The sequence below is a fragment of the Bubalus kerabau genome, chromosome 21, assembly GCF_029407905.1.
Source record: "Bubalus kerabau isolate K-KA32 ecotype Philippines breed swamp buffalo chromosome 21, PCC_UOA_SB_1v2, whole genome shotgun sequence".
Lineage (NCBI taxonomy): Eukaryota > Metazoa > Chordata > Mammalia > Artiodactyla > Bovidae > Bubalus > Bubalus kerabau.
Genome location: NC_073644.1, coordinates 36,043,647 through 36,065,977, shown reverse-complemented (window position 1 = coordinate 36,065,977; position 22,331 = coordinate 36,043,647). Strand labels below are relative to the sequence as shown.

The 22,331-nt window shown below is 46.3% G+C and overlaps 2 protein-coding genes across 2 annotated transcripts in view; one reads left to right on the top strand and one right to left on the bottom strand.

The window, feature by feature from the left end:
- LAMA3 (laminin subunit alpha 3) overlaps positions 1–22,331 on the top strand; it is a 260,738-nt gene that overhangs the window by 27,619 nt on the left and 210,788 nt on the right. The window lies entirely within an intron of this gene.
- Positions 6,995–7,489, bottom strand: LOC129635806 (40S ribosomal protein S25-like). Its single transcript, XM_055558993.1, has one exon. It carries the CDS (start codon positions 7,355–7,357, stop codon positions 6,995–6,997), a length of 363 nt encoding a protein of 120 aa, XP_055414968.1. The 5' UTR covers positions 7,358–7,489.

Sequence of the window (22,331 nt, the reverse complement as noted above, 5' to 3'; positions counted from 1 at the left end):
CCTTTTGATGTATTGAAAAATCCCTAATTAAGACAGATGAATTAATAAAACACCAACATTGAGATAATTTAGTAATTTTCAGGTTGCTGACAGACATGAGTCGTGGCCAACATCTTCATGCAGATGATGCCCACCCACCTCCTTCCTGGCTGGGAGGCTGCTCTGTAGGTGGCTGAGAGTGGGGGTCCTGGGGTCAACCCACCCTAGTTCATGCTCTGGTATGCTGCTTACTAACTGGGTGACCCTGAGCAACAAACTTCACTGCTCTCTGCTTCAATTTTCACATTTATACACTGAAATGATACTAGTGCTCACTTCATAGGATTGCTGTGAGGTTGGAATGAGTTGACTGCTTCATTTTTAAACCTCTTCAGGCCAGTGGTTTCTAAGTAAGTTTTCATTTAATAAAATAAAGTCAATGTCAATAAACGCATTATTAAAATAGACTGACTCCTAACTTCTGCTCCTCTGGAAAGTACTGTGATGATCCTGTAGAAAATACTCTAGAAAAGTCTAGAGACAGGAAAAGCAATATACATCATGTCAGACTGAGCATGTTTCTTCCCTCTTGTGTTGGAGCAACACGTAGTAAGCATGTTTTATCTCGTAGGGTTCACATCTTATACCCTGTCCATAGGATCTATATTTTCTCCTTTTTGCTGAAATTAACCATGGAAGTGTCACTGAGAGGTTAGAATTCTTAACTGAATCGTGACCTATGAGCTTTAGATTTAGGAAATGCAAATCTTGATTTTTAAAATTTTTTAAAATTTATTTTTAAATTGAAGTACAGTTGATTTACAATATTATCTTAATTACTGCTATATAGCAAAGTGATTCAGTTATACATATATATTCTTTTAAAAGTATTCTTTTCCATTATGCTTTATCACAGGATATATAAATATAGTTCCCTGTGCTATATAGTAGGACCTTGTTGTTTATTCATCCTATATATACTGCAGCCATGAAATTAAAAGACGCTTACTCCTTGGAAGGAAAGTTATGACCAACCTAGATAGCATATTGAAAAGCAGAGACATTACTTTGCCAACAAAGGTCCGTCTAGTCAAGGCTATGGTTTTTCCTGCGGTCATGTATGGATGTGAGAGTTGGACTGTGAAGAAAGCTGAGCACCGAAGAATTGATGCTTTTGAACTGTGGTGTTGGAGAAGACTCTTGAGAGTCCCTTGGACTGCAAGGAGATCCAACCAGTCCATTCTGAAGGAAATCAGCCCTGGGATTTCTTTGGAAGGAATGATGCTGAAGCTGAAACTCCAGTACTTTGGCCACCTCATGCAAAGAGTTGACTCATTGGAAAAGACCCTGATGCTGGGAGGGACTGGGAGCAGGAGGAGAAGGGGACGACAGAGGATGAGATGGCTGGATGGCATCACTCACTCGATGGACGTGAGTCTGAGTGAACTCTGGGAGTTGGTGATGGACAGGGAGGCCTGGCATGCTGCAATTCCTGGGGTCTCAAAGAGTTGGACATGACTGAGTGACTGAACTGAACATATATACTTTTTTAAAAAAGATTTTTAAAAAATTATGTAATTGTTTTTGTCTGTGCTGGGTCTTCATTGCTACGAGGGCTTTTCTCCAGCTGCAGTGAGCAGGGGCTGCTCTCTAGTTGTGGTCCACAGGCTTCTCATTGCTGTGGCTTCTCTTGTTGCAGAGCACAGTCTCTAGAGCGTGGGGGCTTCAGTGGTCTGCTCCTGGGCCCTGGAGCACAGGCTCAGTAGTTGTGGTGCATGGGCTTAGTGGTCTCACGGCATGTGGGATCTTCCCGCACCAAGGATCAAACTTGTGCATTGGCAGGTGGACTCTTTACTACGGAGCCACCAAGGAAGCCCCATCCTATATATACTTGTTTGCATCTGCTAATCCGAAACTCTGAATCTATTCCTCCCCACTCCCTCTCCCTTGGTTATAAGTGATATCCTGTGGTGTTGGTCTTTCTCTTTCTGACTGAAGGAAGTGCAAATCTTGATGCCTGGTTGGGAAATAAAATACAGGCCATGAACTTGTTATTACCAAACCACTTTTTTGCAGCCACTGAGGATCTGAGTTTGATTTTGCTGTGCTATAGTGACAGCTTACGTTGTCATGTCGCCTTTTGGACTACTTGGTGATTTTCATTGTTTTTTTTTTGCCAACACAGTTTGACAAGTAAAAACATTGCCTTCAAGGCTCGATCTTGAAGGGCAATTTCCTTCCCTACAAAGTGTCAAATGTAGAAGTTTCTGCAATTCACTGGAGGCAGTGGCATTTTCTGGGGCTGTTCAAGTTCATTAGATTATATAGAATTCATCGGTTTTGGGCTATAGAGTAAGAACAGGATAGCTTACTGGAAACTTTCATATTGTCTGGCCAAGTATAATGAGTTCATTTTGACATTCGAAGCAAATTATGATGTCCAGATTTTAAAAAAGGATATATTTGGAATATAAGGACATTTGTTTCTTCCTGGACTCCTGGTGGAACATGACCTCTGACCCCTGTGAGATAGGCAGCTGTAGCCATGGGCTTGAGCTGTGCTCCTTGATTTCCTTCAGAATCAGAGCGAATCTTACTCTGCCAGACTCCCTGTATCTATCTCTGCTTTTCCTCCTCCAGGGTGAGGTCTAGGGAAAAACATGGGTGTGGCAGGGCTTCCCTCAAAGTCAAGGTGGCCAGGAGCTTGGGAGGGGCTGGCTCTCAGGTGGGAAGGAGGCGAGGAAGCAGTGCGGGGCAAGGACAGGCTCCCCAGGAGAGCAGGCCCCACCCACAGGTTCCAGGGAACAACAGGAAAAGCCCCTCGAGAAGAATTGTAAGGCTTTTTTTTGTTGTTGTAAATTAATCTATTTATTTTGAATTGTGGTGTTGGAGAAGACTCTTGAGAGGCCCTTGGACTGCAAGGACATCCAACCAGTCCATTCTAAAGGAGATCAGCTCTGGGTGTTCTTTGGAAGGAATGATGCTAAAGCTGAAACTCCAGTACTTTGGCCACCTCATGTGAAGAGTTGACTCATTGGAAAAGACTCTGATGCTGGGAGGGATTGGGGGCAGGAGGAGAAGGGGACGACAGAGGATGAGATGGCTGGATGGCATCACTGACTAGATGGACGTGAGTCTGAGTGAACTCCAGGAGTTGGTGATGGACAGGGAGGCCTGGCATGGTGCGTTTCATGGGGTCGAAAAGAGTCAGACACGACTGAGCGACTGAACTGAACTGAATCTATTTATTTTAATTGGAGGCTAATTACTTTACAATATTGTAGTGGTTTTTGCCATACATTCACATGAATCAGCCATGGGTGTACATGTGTCCCCCATCCTGACCCCCCGCCTCCCAACCTCTCCCCCCATCCCATCCCTCAAGGTTTTATGCAACTTGTCATGCCCCTAGGAGTACTATTTTTAACCTGTTAGTAGTAGAAATAAGGGCTTCTGTGGTGGCTCAGATGGTAAAGAGTCTGCCAGAAAAGCAGGAGGCCTGGATTTGATCCCTGGGTCAGAAAGATCCCCTGGAGAAGGGCATGGCTACCCACTCCAGTACTCTTGCCTGGAGAATCCCATGGACAGAGGAGCCTGGTGGGCTACAGTCTACAGGGTCGCACAGAGTCGGACACAACTGAGCGACTAACACACATACACACACACACACACGCACGCACACACACACACACGTAGAAATAAAGACAAAGCAAACATCTTTCTCCCACCCCCCAATCCAAAAACCTCGAAAGGAATGACTGTTTGCCTCAGAGGCTAGAGGTATGATGAAGGGAAGCGATGCCATTGTGCCCCATTCTGCTGGGTTGCTGGGGAAAGGGGGCCAGCTGGAGCAGGACAGTGGCTGAGACAGTCCCTGGGCCTTGTTAGAGGCAAAGGCTGTGAGGGCAACCCTGCCCTCAGCCCCCCAGCTCCCTCTGAGTGGGCAGCAGGGAGGATGGCTCCTGTGTCCATTCACACGTGTACCATCTCCAGGGCCTCCCTCTGACTCCCTGCTTCCTGCCCGAGGGCTCTTCCCAGGCCCTGGGAGTTTCTGAGCCTGTGTTCAGAGCAGCTAGGAAGTGCAGGATTTAATGCCCTGAGGGGCAACCCTCAATCCAGAAGATAAAGGAGCTGGTGGAAAATCCCCTCATTTCTCTGCCACTTCTTGGGACAGTTCCGAGGAGCTTTCTGAGGACGCAGTTCTTCAGAGTGTCTGCAGCAGGATGGAGCCCCATTTGGCCTTGGTGCAATCTGCCTATTAACACTTTAGTCACTGGCTCTTCTCTCTCCTCTGTGTCCCTTTGTCTCCCAATTTATGCTTCTTGAGATCAACTCCCAAATAAGCTACCTGTGCCCAAGTCTTTGTCTCTGAGTTGGTTTTATAAAGGATCGAACCCATTCCAGTATTCTTGCCTGGAGAATTCCACAGACAGAGGAGCCTGGCAGCTACAGTCCATGGGGTCACAAAGAGTCGGACATGACTGAGTGACTAACACTTTCAAACTAAGACAGGGAAGAAAGAGGCCTAGACGGAGGCTTGGAAACCCTCCTGGGTGTCTGCATAAGCAAACACTATGAACAAATTATGTAAAATATAGACTGCAGCCATGAAATTAAAAGATGCTTGCTCCTTGGAAGAAAAAATCTATGATAAACCTTGACAGCACATTAAAAAGCAGAGACATCAATTTGCTGACAAAGGTCCATTTAATCAATGCTATGGCTTTTCCAATAGTCATGTATAGATGTGAGAGTTGGACCATAAAGAAGGCAAAGCACTGAAGAATTGATGCTTCCCAACTGTGGTGTTGGAAGACTCTTAAGGGCCCCTTGGACAGCAAGGAGATCATACCAGTCATCCTAAAGGAAGTCAACCCTGAATATTCACTGGAAGAACTGATGCTGAAGCTGAAGCTCCAACACTTTGGTCACCTAATATGAAGAGCTGACTCACTGAAAAAGACCCTGATGCTGGGAAATATTGTAGGCAGGAGGAGAAGAGGGAGATAAGAGGATGAGATGGTTGGATGGCTGACTCAATGGACATGAGTTTGAGCATACTCTGAAAGTGAAGGACAAGGAAGCCTGGTGAGCTGCAGTCCATGTGGTCACAAAGAGTCAGACAGAACGACTGAATAACAACAAAGTAGGAAATCCAGAAAAAATGTTTCTAAAGCTCTCAGCTTAAGAGTAACCAAGGAAACAGCATTATAACTTTTAAAGAAGAAAATATAGGTCACAGGGAAATTTCCCATTAGTCTACCTATTTTCTTATGAACTTGGCATGGATGCAGATGTATCTGAGAGTGAATTTAGTTTGCAGGTACCTTCTAGGAGCTCGCCCCTTGCTCCCGTCCTCTTCAACTTTTATTAAACTTTGGTGGATGAATCCAAAACATTCTTTGTAACCTTTGTCAGTTCTGACTCAGATGGGAGGAAGGCCTGGACTAGTTTCTGATGCTTCCTAATAAGCACGTGGGCTTTGGAGATTAAATTGGTTCTTGGGATTCTTGGATCACCAAGAGTCATGAAGAGTCTGACTCAGTTGGGTCCCTGGGTGAATACAGTTCAATCCAGAAAGTGCATGGCTCTTGGATTTGACCCAGTGTTCTAGATTTCTTAGGAACCCTCTAGCCTATAAGCTTCAGGAATCTGGGAATGATGTCTTTCTGTGTTCACTACAAAATGTTCTGCTCCCAACATCTTGCATAGTGTTCAGCACATAGTAGATGCTCAATAAATATTTGTTGAATGAATGTAGAATGAGCCAAGGATGATTCAGGGTTGGCCTGGATTTCGCTGGTGTCAGTGAAAGCATATTGCTGTGAGATCAAATCTCTGGGGAGAGTGGACTAGCCTTGGCCCTGATGTTAATTAGATCATTGGTTCCACTTAGGATAATTGGTTCTCTTTGCCACACCATCTAAGTATTTTAGAGCAATAACATAATTAGAAGATACAGATCTTAGAGCAAATTTATAATTAATAAATATTCTATTAATAAACATATAATCATGAGACAACCCTTGAAGGCCAATCATTTGTTAGTGGGAGAAAAACAAGGACCGATAAAATCCTCTGGGGCTACTGAGGATGTAATTTTATCCTTTATGCTACCGAAATAACCTTAAGTGGCAATTTGCCTTTGAAGTGCTTTTTAAGCAACTTACACACTAGGGAGAATCTGACAATCTGGCATTTTCTTTTTATGTGTGAAAAACTCAAGGAAGCTGAGTGGATCCACAGCAAGAGTAGAATTCTGAGATGTCAGTTTTGCTTAGTTCTCTGAATCACTGTCCCAAACATTGGTAATGTACATTAGTTGATAGATTCTAAGAACTTTAAACACTGTTATAGAAAACAATGTCTGAGAAATAGTTTCTCAACTAAAAACTGCTTATTCTCTGGCCATGTTGCCTGTTTGCAATATCTTTTTCTCAGTTGATGTATTTTTCCACCATCTATCTATTTCCTCAAGCCATAAAACTGAATCAACATTGACTCCATGGATTAAGATGATTTCCTAAGATTACTTAAGATTGAAACAGATCCTGACTTTAGTGGCTAAACACAATGCTGATTTATTTCTCATTCAGGTAAGAGTTGAAGCATAACTTATCCTGGCCAGATCGCTCCACTCCAAACAATGGTTCAAAGACTCAGACTAACTAGTGAGGAGGCAGGAAATGTAGCCCAGCTGTTGCTCTAGAAGGAAGCAAGCTTTCTAAAGGCAAAGCTGTCTCTTCTGTGCCCTGCAGGGGCTCCTCGAGATGGTGAAAGCTGATACCCTGTATCTCTTCCCAGCTCTGACATCAGCCCTGGGTGGGAGCATTTACACCAGAGAAATTGGCCAGTGTTACACATCAGGGCTTCTTTGCAGGAGCCAGTTTACCAGCACGCTGCTCACTGAGTCTCTTCTATGTTCATGCACTTCTCTTCCCACCCCTTCTTACTTTTTATTATATCTTGCTTCTTGAAGTTTTATTTTCCAAAATGTGCAGTTGGTGGGACCCATTCATGCATCTTTACCAGCACCCTTGGTGTTTTTGGTGTAAACTACTTGAGCTCTGTGCTTTGAAGTCAGTTTCATAAGTCCTTTACTATGGAGGTCCTGAAGGGCTACCCTGGCCAGGCAACCACAGATCTTTGGTCTCGCAGAGATGACAACTGGAGTTCTAAGCTTATAGTTAGGAATTTCTTTACAGAGTTTGTCAGATGTTGCTTTGTCAAATAAGACTAGGTTATTGAGTTTGTCCCGAACTTTGCCTTTGGACCACTTCTTCTTTTTGGCCTTGCCCCTTGATTTGTTCACAGAATGTTTGTCTTTCTTGGCTGACTTTCTGACATCTTTCTTCTTCTTGTCATCCTTGGGTGGCATAGCAAAGCCAGGAGAGGAACTGTGACCACCGCCACCTTGCTAAGATGTCAGACAAAATGTGCGTCTTGCTTCTTCATATCCTGGAGTCCCATTCCTTGTCTCCATTGATACTGCACTGCCGCGACCCTCGTATTGGCCTCTGACAGCTCTTTCCTGTGATGTCTTCTAAACCATCTCCCTGCCTCTGCTTTTGGCTCTCTCCCCTTGTCCTGCAGGCATTCATGGCGCAGAAAGATGTGATGACTAGCAATAGGAACAGTAGAAATGATTGAGGTTGGTGGTTTTCCAGGCATCTACCCATCAACCCATCAATCTTTCTCATTGTTTTCTGAGCAAAACAAAGATTTAAACATGTCATTCTCCCTGTTTACATTCCTTTCATGGCTCCCCGCTACTTTCAGAATAAACCCCAAGTTTCTCGGGATGGTGTATAAGCGCCCCCCCCACCCCCCCGCCCCATCTAGCTTCTGCCTTTTCACTAGTCTCTTTTCTAGATGCCGCTTTTTCCCACAGACTCCATGCCACATCAGCAGGGACCTATTTGTAATTCCCTGAACTCTCCATGGGGCTTCCCTGATGGCTCAGCGGGTAAAGAACCCTCCTGCCAACGCAGGAGATGTAAGAGCCTTCAGTTTGATCCCTGGGTTGGGAAGATCCCATGGAGAAGAGCATGGCAACCCACTCCAGTACTGTTGCCTGGAGAATCCCATGGACTGAGAAGCCTGGCAGGCTACAGTCTATGGGGTTGGACATGACTGAGTGACTAACACTTTCACTTTCAAACCCTCTGTGACATTTCCTGCTTTGTGACGTTGTTTGGGTGCTGTTCATGGCGCTTAGAAGTACCTTTGCTCCACACCTGCTCTGGCTACTTTCTTTCCCAGGTAAGTCAGGTATCCCCTGCTGGAAACCTCCCCTGGCACTTGCTATATATGCTGTGTCATGTAGGCGCATTACACCGTGAGCTCCTTAAAGTTGTCGTTGTTCAGTTGCTAAGTTGTGTCCGACCCTTTTTGACCCCATGGACTGCAGCACACCAGGCTTGCTTGTCCTTCACTATCTCCCAGAGTTTGCTCAAACTCATGTCCATTGAGTCAGTGATGCCATCCAACCATCTCATCCTCAACAGCTCCCTTTTCCTTCTGCCCTAAATTTTTCCCAGCATCAGGGTCTTTTCCCAGAGAAGGCAATGGCACCCTACCTACTCCAGCACTCTTGCCTGGAAAATTCCATGGATGGAGGAGCCTGATGGGCCACAGTCCATGGGGTCGCTAAGAGTCAGACACGACTGAGTGATTTCACATTCACTTTTCACTTTCATGCATTGGAGAAGGAAATGGCAACCCACTCCAGTGTTCTTGCCTGGAGAATCCCAGGGACGGGGGAGCCTCGTGGGCTGCCATCTGTGGGGTCACACAGAGTTGGACACGACTGAAGCGACTTAGCTTAGCAGGGTCTTTTCCAATGAGTCAGGTTCACATTAAGTGGCCAGAGTATTGGAGCTTCAGCTTCAGCATCAGTCCTTCCAATGAATATTCAGGGTTGATTTCCTTTAGGATTGACTGATTTTATCTCCTTGCTCTCTAAGGGACTCTCAAGAGTCCTTAAGGTCAAGGAGCATATGATATTATTCTTTTTATCCACGGAATTAAAAAGTCCTGGAAGGTCCTTCGTCCCCAAAATGTGATGAAAATGGAAAGATAAATTTCGAGAGTGTTCTTTTTATATTATCCCATTTGTTATATGTCTTGCTTTAACCATGAACAGCTCTGCTGTATTTTTTAAATATCCCTAACATTTACATTTGCTAGTTCCCATTTAACCAGCGCCACAAGTAAAACAGACATAACAGAAAATGAGTAAAATATGTTTCCACCCCAAACATTCAGTAGGCTATAGTCAAACAACATAAACCAAGAATCAGAAGCAGGAACGGAAAGTGTACTAGAAAAGAGCAACACTTTCCTACTGGAATTTTCTCCCAAACTCGCTACCAGTACAAGTTAATATGATCAAGTGCTGAACAGAGGTCACTGTGACTTCATTGGTGATGCTTACCAGGTCACCCTGAGTCACACACTATTGTGACTCTGGCATTTGCTTATATGTCAGGATTACAGCCACTGCAGAGTAGTCAGAGCGGTTTTTCTTGTCAGGAAGGGTGATACCAGGGTTTGGCCTCCCATGAGAAGATGAGGCCTATGGTCCAGGAGGAGGCACTAGAGGGCTAGCCCCCCACACCCTCCAGCTGTCCATCAGCCCACATGGAATTTGTCTCTCAAAGAGCTGGATGGAAAATATATGATGAGGTTCATTGCTCGAGAACTCCAAGGGTCATGGCTCCTGCTGCCAAGAGAAAAATAAACAGAACCAAAACCCTCAGTGCTTTCCAGAAAAGGTTAATCCTATTTGAGGGTTGGCCATGCAGTTAAGAAGACATAAGGAAGATGGCATGCCAAGGTACTGGTATGGAATTAAGTAGAACTGGGAATTGACCAGAGGAGAGCCACTTGGCTTCTTGGGAAGGGTCTAGGCTGCTGTGCCAGCCTTTGGTCCCATGGTGATGGTCAGGGTGGGAGAGAGACTGAGGCATAGAACCCAGACAGGCTGGGGTCCTGCCATCCTGGCAGGGTCTCCTCTGTGTGTGGCGGAGGCTCGCTGCTGTGGCTGGAAACGCTTATGAACAATGTACGTGAACATGCTTTGATTCTTGAGAAGCACCATGCAGGCGTAGACTGTTACTGCTATTCCTTAGAGAAGTTGTCATTGACGTCCCTCCCTCTCTCATCTTCTAGGCTTCCAATAAGCTCACACTGCCTTCTGTCTTCCAAGTGAGTGAAGGATCTGTTGATCTATTCTCAGTAAAGTTCTGGAAGCTCAGGACTGAAGCTTCCTAGAATATTTGCACCTTAACAAATTGTTATCTATTTTCGTCATGGGACTAATACTTCTAGAAATTGATCCTAAGAAAATAATGAGGTAAATGCTCAAAATGTTTGGCTTCCCAGGTGGCACTAGTGGTAAAGAACCTGACTGCCAATGCAGGAGATAAATGCTCAAAATGTTTGAGCAAAGATATTCTTGACAGCATTGTTCATAATTAGATAATGTGGGAAACAGCAATCTCACATCCAGTAAGGGAACTGATGCATCGAGTGAATTAATTGACAACCATAGGAAGGCTACCACAGAGGGGGGAGTCTTTATTGATCTGACAGATGTTTGTGCTATAGTGTAAAGAAAAAATAATCAAACTGTAGGTATGCTGTGTATATAGTATGGTATGATGACATTTTATCTCTGTGTATGAGCAAAGCAAAAAGTCAGGCAAGAGGGTATTTAAAATGCTAACAGTACTTTCTCTGGATGGAGGGATTATTGGTCAATTTTACTTTCTTCTGTGAATCCAATTTACAGTGTGATTCAGATCCATCACTCTTATTACACGGGTGCAAATCTAGCTCCAGAACTTTCTAGCTGTGTGATGCTGAGCCCTCTAGTTAATGTCTTGGAGTCAGTTTCTTCATCTGAGACCAGGGGATGAACCTAGAACCACCCTCATAAGGTTGTTGGGAGGAATTAATGATGTAATACAGAAAAACTCTTAAAGGGACTTCCCCAGTGGTCCAGTGGTTAAGACTCCCCCTTCCAATGCAGGGATTGTGGATTTGATCCCTGGTCAGGGAACTAAGATCCCACAAAGCACAAAGTATGGGCAAAAGTTAAATAAATAAAAACTTGTTAAGAGAAAAATTCTTAAAATTATGCCTCTCACACTATGAGAACTCAATTCATGTTGGCTGTTATATTTGTATTTTTTCACTGAGCCCATGTATTACTTTTAGAGTTAGAAAAACAGTAAAGCAATGGGGAAAATCTTTCCTTTTGGGGAATAAAGAAGAGCTCAATACCGTGATGACAAAAGGCACAGTTATTCCCGGTGGAATTGGACGTGTTGATGGAAAAGCTTACTTGGAGCTTCCTGACATCCTCCACCCCCCAAATATAAGCTTCTGACCAGCTCCTCCTGGAATGAGGTCAGCCTGCTAGAGATCTTTAAATGCCAACAGAATCAGAAAAATGCCCAGTAAATGGAAAAAAATTTTTTAAAGAACCTTTTTATTCTTTAGCTAATCTTGAAAATTGTTTCTTCCCTTGTGAAACTTTCATGATTTCAGGCATATTTTGGCTTTCAGTCATGGCAGTTTTCCTATTACTATTATTGGCAAGCATATATAAGGAAAAACTGAATTTCGTGAATTCTTCACAGTGGTTCCAGTGAGAGTTTGAGTTAAATATACTGTCTCGGGGGAGCCCTGGCCCTGGCCCCTCCTCTCCACTGCCCGCTGTCCCCCAGAGCCCCCACCCCAGAGCCTCTGCCGCTCCTCCCGCCAGTGGCCCTGGAGCCTCCCTGTGTCACCACGCATCTTCCTTTACTCTTTTCTTCCCCAAACCTCTCCTCTCCCTACTCCTGTTTCTGTGGTTTCTCTTCACTTTTGTTTTTTTCCTTTCCATTCTTCCATTGTATTTCCTTCTTTTAGAGAAAAACGGGAATCAAACCAAACCACCTTCTTTTCCTGTGGTCACTGCCCGCCTTCAGGAGGGGTGCTGTGTGGGTCCCCGGCCGCCCCTCCAGCCCCAGAGTGGTGGCCTGAGGAGCTGGGTGGGAGGGTTAGGGCTCCATCAGGACCAGGCTCCCTGCCTGGCTCCAGCTCTGCCCACCAGCCTGGTCCCCATGTGGATTTGAGATGCAGACAGCGTGGATGTCCTACTTCCTGGGACCCTGCAGCTCCCTCCAGACCAGGGGGCCCCAACTTCATGCCCCTCCACCCATCCACGGTTCCTGCCACTCTTCCACGCGAGGTCTACTTGGCATTTAGCCTGCAGATGAGCTGCTTTACGTTCCTTGTCTCTCTAACTTAATGGCAAGCTCCTGTGCTATTTGCACTCCTCTTTAACTCTCAAACCCCTAATGTAGATGCTCTGCCATGTAGGAATTTCCTGACTCAGTGCATCATCCGTGATGAGCTCTGAGCCATGTGCTTTAAGCTTCCTGAACAATGAGATTGCAGGTTTACCTTCAGTTTCTCAACATCATGGAATAACTGGAGTGAACGCTGGGGTCTTTCCCTTGCCTCTCACGATCGCCCTGGCTCAGGAGCCTCTTGCCATCCTCGCGTGGCTGGTTCTAAGCACATGGAGTCCCAGGATCTCTGGCGGGATGAAGGGGGCACGCTGGGGCCTCGGAGCATGGCAGGGTGGAAGGATGCAGTGTACCCTTTCTGATTCAGGATCTGGAGGTCCCAGCTGAGTGAATTCAGGCCGGGGTCTCTTATCAGAGGGTGCAGGTGGGCAGAGCCAGGAGGCAGGTAGCATCAGGGTGACAGAGCAAAGCCCAGGGCCTGGCTGACATCAGATAGGGTGCAAGGAGAACAGAGTGTAGCCTTCTTAACTGCGGAGGGAGGTCAGGGCAGGGAGACTGGGTGAAGGGCAGACGTTATATAAATTCCTGTGTTTTAGGGCGAGGGCATCTCCCCAGCTCTGCTCAGGCCTGGGCAGGGCTGGACCTGAAAGGGCCTGGTGTTGAGGACAGGCAGGGCTGACACCTTGCCCTGGCTGCTAGGATGCTGTGGTTGGAACTCGTTTTATGACTCTCCCAGGCAGCTGGTACTCAGCCTTAGCCTCTGCTCTCCTCCCTTCTCTTGTCATTCCCTCTGGCCTGTGTGTGCCCCCTACTGTCCCTGAGGCTGCACAAACCACCACCCAACCCAAGGGCACATGAAGATTTGAGAAGCACTGCTTAGACCATGCCTCTCAAAGAGTCTGTGACAAAGGACCCATTTTTAAAAAACATTTCTAAACTGTCGCAGACCACTGCATTTGTAAAATTCAGTAAAAATGAATTCATAGAAAAATGAATTGAAAAATAAACCCTAAAGACTTCCAAAATAAAGAAGTTAGTCGCTCGGTCATGTCCGACTCTTTGCGATCCCATGAACTGTAGCCCCTCAGGCTCCTATGTCCATGGAATTCTCCAGGCAAGAATACTGCAGTGGGTTGCCAATTCTTTCTCCAGGGCATCTTCCCAACCTGGGGATTGAACCCTGGGTCTTCCGCATGCAGGCAGATTCTTTACCATTTGAGGTAGCAGGGATGTCCTCAAAATACAAGCCTCATTTAAAAATTAGATTCAACAGATGCTAATTTTTTCTTTTCAATTGTTATGAAGGTTTCTCCCGCTCACCCTTGGGTTCTGTCCTTGTTGCTCCATGGGTGAGTCTGGGGACCACACTTTGAGTAGCGCCACTCTAGACCATTAACTGTCATTTTTCTTGAGCATTGTTGATGCTAGTCCTGAAGTCTGCTTCTCCTTTCTGTGGCCACAAGTCTCTTCTCTGGCTCAGATTTGGTTAGCCAGTTCAAGATGTGTTTGCTAATTGTTTCAGACTGTATCCCCGAGCCTCCATGAGCGGAATGGTTTCCCTCTCTCCCTCCAGCCACTCTCCATCCCACTCAGGGCCTGAAGCAGCCGGCCTTAGTGGGCAGCATCATATTCTCCTTGAGCTCAGGTTCTTGGCAGAGTCTGGCCAGTGGGACGTGCGCACAAGCACGTGCTCAGAGGACAGGAGGGGAGTGAGGCAGGGGTGTCCCCACCGATGCAGGATCTCAGTGCCACAACTCTGTCTCAGCTCCAGTATCTGCTTCCTGTCCTTTCCCGAGGTCTGGAGTGGGAAGGGCTCTGAGATGCTCTTATCTGTCACCCCTGCTCACTTCTTTGTAAAAATCTCCTTCAGGAAACTCTCCAAAGTTCCTCTGTTCTAGTAGATTATCTGTCTCAGGCTGGGGCTTTGAGTGACATCAGCTGACTTTGTTTTTAAGATTTATTTATTTATTGTTGGCTGTGCTGAGTCTTGGTTGCTGTGTGGGCTTTTCTCTAGCTGCGGCAAGAGAGGGCTCCTCTCGTTGTGGTGCACAGGCTTGCTGTGGTTTCTCTTGTTGCAGTGGGCTCGGTAGTTGTGACGCATGGGCTTCGTTACTCCGAGGCATGTGGGATCTTCTTGGACCAGGGATCTAACCTGTGTCTCCTGCATTGGCAAGAGGATTTTTAACCACTAGACCGCCCGGGAAGCCCCACTCTGACTTTCGAAGGATGCTTTTTGACTGGTGGAAATTGACTAAAATCCCTCAGCTGTCATCTCTGAAAGAATGAAAGGAAATTATTGAGGAGGTGACTATTCATTTTTTAAAAGTACAGGAGGGGAGAGGGAGAGGGTTCAGTTGAGTTATGACTATAAAATAAGGAACAGCATTCTGTTCCTTTCTATAGAGAACACCTGGTGCATAGAATTAATGTATTTAATGTATGAATAAATGAGCAGAAAGTTCCTTAGTGTATCTGCTCAGTTTACACATGTCCCTCATGCACCAAAAGCCATACCTATGCAGGAGTAAAACATTTATCCCTTGCAATTTGGAACATACTGAGGATTTAGTGAAAAAGCTGAACTTTTGCTCACTTACATTCAGAGTATTAATTGAAACATTCAGAAAAATGAGTGCTGAGAAGTTCTGTCGTCCTCTTCCTTGCGGTAGCTCTGCTATGAGTCTTAGAAAATTCTTCAACATCTGCTTCACAAGATGAAGCAAGAGGAATAACACCTTGCTTCACAGATGAACAGTTAAGACTTGAGAGCCTCAACTTTTATGTATTTATTTTTGGTTGAGCTGGGTCTTCGTTGCTGTGCGGAGGCTTTCTCTAGCTACAGTGAGCGGGGGCCACTCTGTTGCGATGCACGGGCTTCTCACTGTGCCGGCTTCTCTTGTAGTGGGTCGTGGGCTTCCAGGTGCTCCAGCTCAGCAGTTGCAGGACCCGGGCTCTGGAGCACAGGCTCAGTAGTTGGGGTGCAGGGGCTTCAGTTGCTCCGTGGCATGTGGAATCTTCCCTGATCAGGGATCAAACCTGTGTCTCCTGCATTGGCAGGCAGATTTTTCCCCACTGAACCATCAGGGAAGTTGCAAGAACCTCAAGTTTTATGCGCCTATCATGTGAATTGAATGCTAACAGACTTCCTAGGCTAGAAACTGGTCTAAGCGCTTTTCAACTATTAACTCATTTCATCCTCACTACAACCTCATAGGGGAGGCTCCTGTTTTCTAGAAGAGGGAACGGAAGCTTGGGGATGTTTTGTAGCCTCCTGACCCTTTGACTCGTGGTCACAGCTGAGTACTCAGTGGGTGCAGGATTGGTTCCCTCAGAGTCTGGCTGCAGAGCTGGCCTGAGATGCTGTGTGATGATGTCGCATGAGGTGCTCCCATCTGCCCCTGCTCTGGTTCATGAAACTTATGGCTCCTGTGGGTGTTTGGTTAGAACTGTGCCCCTCACTCAGGATGTTGTCCATCACCTTCCAGAGTGTTCCCCTAAGAAGATCCATTTGAGAAATCCCTTTAGTCCCTGAAATAATTGTGCTTCACTGGGGCATTAAAAGTAAAACTAAACAAAACATATAGACACTGGGATGGGATCCCATTTCCCTCTTGATTATTGGTTACTGGAAGCCAATTTATGGCTATACTGTGCAAGTGTTTAGACCTTCATCACCTCTGTTTTGTGTACGAACTTCACTGTGAGCTCAAGATTTCATCACTACTGCTAATTTTCCTTTCACCCCTTCTGTTTGTTTGTTTTTGCTCTTGGGTAATTTCATATTGCTGTTTTCTTTACATCTCTTAGGATTTGCAGTTCTAAATCCCTCCCCACCCTTTTTTCTTAAACACAGTGGGATATAGATGAAGACAAGCAGTATATTGTTGAAACAGTCAAATATAATCACTGTTTCCATTCCAGTTGTACATTGGGTGCTACTTAGAATAAACTGTCAAGATGTATTTTATTTGATGTTATGATTATTCAAATCAAATTGCCAACATCTGTTGAATCATAGAAAGAGGCACTAACAAGCCTCTTGATGAGGGTGAAAGAGGAGAGTGAAAAAGCTGGCTTAAAACTCAACATTCAAAAAACTAAGATCATGGCTTCTGGTCCTATTACTTCATGGCAAATAGATGGGGAAACAGTAACAGAGTTTATTTTCTTGGGCTCCAAAATCACTCTGGACAGTGAATACAGCCACAAAATTAAAAGACACTTACTCCTTGGAAGGAAAAGCTATGACAAACCTAGACAGTGTATTAAAAAGCAGAGACATCACTTTGCTGACAAAGGTCTGTGTGACTGAACAGCAACAATGATCATTCAAAGCTTGAAAGATGTGTATTTTCATATAAAACCATTTATTTTTCAGTTCAGTCACTCAGTAGTGTCTGATTCTTTATGACCCCATGAACCACAGCATGCCAGGCCTCCCTGTCCATCACCAACTCCTGGAGTCCACCCAAACCCATGTCCATGGAGTCGGTGATGCCATCCAACCATCTCATCCTCTGTTGTCCCCTTCTCCTCCTGCTCTCAATCTTTCCCAGCATCAGGGTCTTTTCAAATGAGTCAGCTCTTTGCATCAGGTGGCCAAAGTATTGGAGTTTCAGCTTCAGCATCAGTCCCTCCAATAAATATTCAGGACTGATCTCCTTTAGGATGGACTGGTTGGATCTCCTCACAGTCCAAGGGACTCTCAAGAGTCTTCTCCAACACCACAGTTCAAAAGCATCAATTCTTCGGCGCTCAGCCTTCTTCACAGTCCAACTCTCACATCCATACATGACCACAGGAAAAACCATAGCCTTAACTAGACGAACCTTTGTTGGCAAAGTAATGTCTCTGCTTTTCAATATGCTGTCTAGGTTGGTCATAACTTTCCTTCCAAGGAGCAAGCGTCTTTTCATTTCATGGCTTGCAGTCACCATCTACAGTGATTTTGGAGCCCAGAAAAATTTTATTTTTAAAATGTATGTATTTATTTCTGGCTGTGCTGGGTCTTGGTCACTGTGTGGGCTTTCTCTCGTTGTGAAGCTCGGGCGGCAGTGGTTGTGGCACCGGGTCTTAGTTGCCTCGGGGCACGGGGGGTCCTCCTGGATCAGGGATGGAACCCATGTCCCCTGCATTGGCAGGCAGATCCTCAACCACTGGACCACCAGGGAAGTCCTATTTCTCATCTTATAGTCTTGGTGATAGTTCTGAGTCATTTTAAGAAGTTCAGTGAGATTCTGTAGAAAATAAAAACTCAAGCTTTGTAAGCTGGTGTGGTTCAGTTTTCAGTTTTGCTTCTTTCTAAGTGGATTGTCACAGAGAAGCCCAACATCAAGCGGGATGACAAGCGTCAAAGGCTGATGGAAGAGGCATCTGTTCTACTGAGTGCTCAGTCGTGTCTGACTCTTTGCGAGCCCATGGACTGAAGCCCACCGGGCTCCCCGTCCATGGAGTTTTCCAGGCAAGAATACTGGAGTGGATTGCCATTTTATAATTTTCCTTTTATATATAATACATAACAGACCAAGAACCTTTTACTTAGCTATTACCTTTGAGAACTGATGTGATACGTTCTTTTCCCCTTGAGCAAAGATATCCTTTAATTATAAGGCCTCATTAGCTATTGTACTGTTTCATCCCCCAATATTTTTTCTTTTGCCCCTGAATGTTTCCAGCGACAGTAGGATAATAATGTGTGTGTTGACAGCCGAGAGTGGGTTCATTTCTAAATATATAAGGATTCATCCTAAGCATGGATATCATGACTCATAACACCCCCTCGAGGCATTCTTTCAAAAGACCCCTTCCCACCCACGTCGTACCTTTTCCTGCCATCATTACTACTCTTGCTAAGAGTTATTGCTTGCTTTGGAGAACAATTAGAGCTTAGTAAAGTGTGTTCTTTGCTGAAATTTCTTGTTCAACGTATTATCCTAGAGAAGACAGACTTGCACAAATCACAATGGCTTGTAATCTGGCTACCTGGAATACTTATTTTGTCCCCCAAACTGGTCTGTGATCATAGCATGGAGAAGACATAGTTCGTTGCTGGAAAAACTTGGCCAGCTTCCTATGGTGATGGTTTGGCGGCTGCAAGCATGGTGTGATTGCAGGGTATAGAGCAGGCTGCCCACCCACTCCTGGAATTCCTTTTGCTGAGGATCAAGCAGTTAAAAGGCTAATCTTGTTGGGAGGGTAATACAGTGACTTAAAACTCACTTGAGACCAGGTTTCTACAGGAGAAAGAGCAGTGCTGGCCATGTGCAGCTGATTGAAAAAAGGATATATGTTGTGGGCTGGGCCAGTCCTTCTCAACTTGAGTGTACATCTGAGTCATCTCTTTGGATGACAGGTCTGACTCCAAAGGTCGCAGGTGTGCCTGTAGAGTCTGAGACGCTCCCAGGGCTGCCCGGCTGCTGGCCTGGGGTCCACACTCTGAGCAGCAGTTGGCCAGAAGTACACTTTGCTCATTATCTGGCCTCCCTGGGGCTTGAACAGCAGGGAGGCTGTGCAGCCACTCCTGGTGTTGGCAGGGCCACCCAGGGAGGAACGACTCCTTGAAGAAGGGACCATGCTCTCCCTGAGCTGCCCTGTGGCTGCCCATACAGCTGACTGCATATAACAGCCCGGGCTTGGGAATCAGATGTGAACTTGAGTCCTGATTTTGTCACCGACTCATGGAACATTCCATGTCTTCTGCAAACTTTGAAAGTGAAAGTGTATATTGCTTAGTCATGTCCAACTCTTTGTGAACCCCCTGGACTATAGCCCGCCAGGCTGTTCTGTCCATTGGATTCTCCAAGCAAGAATACTGGAGTGGGTTGTCATTCCCTTCTCTAGGGAATCTTCCCAAACCAGGGATCAAACCCAGGTCTCCCACAATGCAGGCGATTCTTTACTGTTTGAGCCATCTGCAAACTTTAGTTTCTGCATCTATGAAATAGAATATCAGTATCCATACACTCGGGTTATTGTAAAAGCTACTGAAATACAGAAGCATTAGTATCCGGCATATCCTAAATCTTCAACACATGCTAGTGTTTCTCTCCCTCCTTCTCATGATTACTCTAATAGTTCAACTTGATGAATCCTTGCAGGTGCCCCCCTCCCTCCTTGTCTTGTGACTGCGGCCACCTGCTCAGTTGTGCTGTTTCGTGACGCTGCTGGGACCACTAACCCCAGCAGACAGAGCTTCAAGTTGTGGACTAAGCTGCAGCCCAGTGAGCACAGGGGAGGAGCCCAGCTTCTAGCTCAGTGACCGTACTTGGTCAGCCTTGAGTTGTCCTGGGCCCCCAGTGTCCTCAGGTCACCGTGTCACACCTTAGCAGCAGGACCCTCTCCACCCCTCCTCTTCTTCCCCTCTAACCATCTCCGAGTCCTTAACTGTAAAGGAAAAGGCAGGTGCACAGAACTTCCAATATTGATTTTCTGAAACGGAGGAGTGAAAAGCAAAGATTGCCTTTGAGAAGTCCCTGAACAGAAACGTGGATTCTTGTGATGAGATAGTCCCACGTGTCCATCCTTGGGCCTCTATGCCCTGCTTCCTGCCCCAGAAATTGCAAGTAGTGACCAGTCGTAGGCTGGGCTCCTGGACAGACCTCGCCATTCTGAAAGGAGCACGGAGAAAGGAAGATGCCAGAGGTTAGGAGGAGATGAGGACGTAAGGCAGGAGCCCGATCAAGCTGGCCAAGTGGATAGTTTCTGGCTCACAAAGTGTTCCCAAACTTGGGGTGTGTTTATTCTCTGGGACCCATTAGTTGGATTGCAGTTCAAGTGGAAGCTGCCTTTTCTCCTTGCAAGTCTCACCATGAAGGGACCCATATGTCTTAGCTGTTAGGAAAGAGGAGAAAAATGCCCTCTCCATTACTGGCTGCCCAAACCACAAGAAAAGGATTCCTTCTCGGGTGCCTGCACTCACTGGTGTTCACATTACTCAGGATCACCCCATCATGGCATCTCCCTTCCTCCCCACACAAGCGCCCACTCCTGCTGCCACCCAGGACCAGGACACAAGGTGCTTGTGGACGTTTCCAGTGGTTCCTTGACATTTTTTGCCAAGTCATTTGGCCAGAGCAGGAAACAGTATATACTGTGTGATGACTAAAAACAGATGTTCCATATAGTTTTGTATTGTTTTATCTCCTTGGGAGGCAGTTGTTGGAGGATATTAGAGGTACAGTCCCCACTTGAAGGAGAGGAGCTCACAGCATGTGATGAATGAATTGCATCCTCTCGAGCTGTATTTTTCTGTTTCTCCCTTCATCCCTGATCCTCACTCCTGTTTCCTGGCCCTCCAAAAGCACCTCCTCTAATATCTTTGCTACTTAATCTGAAACATGTGTGTGCTCAGGCGCTTCAGTTGTGTCCATCTCTTTGTGAACCCATGGACTCTAGTCCTCCGGGCTCCTCTGTTCATGGGATTTCCCATGCAAGAATACTGGAGTGAGTTGCCATTTCCTTCTCCAGGGGATCTTCCCAAGCCAGGGATAGAACCCACGTCTCTTAAGTCTCCTGCATTGGCATGCAGGTTCTTTACCACTGACACCACCTGGGAAGCCCATACAATGTATAGCTATAAAATTTACGTAAATGTGTTGTGGCATCTAGTTTGGTGTCTTCCCTCTTCACGCACTTCGTGTTATGAAGGTTCATTGGTACTGCATGTGTATCTATTCTGTTGCTTCTCACCACTACACTGTTGGTATTTGTGTGGTCATCAGTAAGATTGTCTTTCAGGTTGATTTTGTGTAATAAGATATTGCCTGGGAGGGGCGAGTCATATGTGGGTGTAAATCAGATGCATTTAAAGTTACATCAGATATTTAGAACTCATTTTGCATTTTTACCCAGAAAAGCATTATAGATAAGAAGCTCTAAGCTATGCCTTGCTGCTGCGTTGCTTCAGTTGTGTCTGACTCTTTGCGACCAACATGGACTGTAACCCACCAGGCTTTTCTGTTCATGGGAGTGTCCAGGGAAGAATACTGGAGTGTGTTGCCATGCCTTTCTCCAGGGGATCTTCCCAACTCAGGGTTTGAACCTGCGTCTCTTAAGTTTCCTGCATTGGCAGGCAGATTCTTTACCACTAGCGCCACCTCGGAAGCTATACCTTAAAACCCATTTAGTCCCCAGTGTAGTTATAATAGTGTCCTATTCCCCTTTTGCAAGATGGCTGGTATAAACGTTATGGTATAATCCTCTCCTCTCTGTGTAGCTTTGGGGGTATGGGGAGGAGGGGGCCCCAGATTGGGAAAAGGCTGAGGAGGAAGGGAAAGTGGAGAAGGGGCAAAAGTGGGTCCCTGGGAACTGGGGGTCCAGGCCATTGTGTGGAGGTTGGATGATGGAACTTTGGAGCTCCACCCTCCCTCCAGCTCCAGACTCGCCTTCCCAGAGCCTGGCTGCTCACCCCCATCTGCCATCATCAGATCCAGACCTCGTTTCCAGCGAGGTGGCCAGATTGCTTTTCTGTAGGGTAGTGCCTGCTGGCGCGGAAGGTCTTTTTCCCCATTAGTCCCCTTCTGTGCCAGTGGGCAAAGCGGGCGTGTGCTGTGCCCCACCCACCAGGCATGCCTGGAGCTGATTCGCTGCACTCGTCTGCTTAACCCACCTGCTGCAGAGGATCTGTCTGGCTGCCCTGCCCACTGCCCTGGCCATGTTCCACTTCTTGTCTCTCTGGCTGAGGCTTGAATTCCTGTCTAAGTTCCTAACAGTGTCTTGCCCAGAGCTGGATTTCAGGAAATTGAAGCTTGAAGTTCAGCTCAGTCACCCAGGGCCACCTGATTCCCCACCGATGCTGAGCCAGCCCAGGACCCACCAGCTCTCCTGACACCCATCACTGCTTTCCGCTGCCCAGCCACTGTCCCTCACCGTCTCCACTCTGATGCTTCTCTCTGGGCCTCCCCACTCCCTGCATCGTCACTCCTTATTGCATGTGTGCCCTGCTGTGAAGGATTTGCCTGTTCCGGGTCCTCTCAGGAGCCAGAGCCTTTAAGTGGGAGCGTTCGGGACGCAGGAAGACACCTTGTGTCCAGATCCGAGAGTTCACCCATG

Coding starts and splice junctions, on each gene's coding strand:
- LOC129635806 (XM_055558993.1), bottom strand. CDS start 7,357: ATGCCACCCAAGGATGACAAGAAGAAGAAAGATGTCAGAAAGTCAGCC.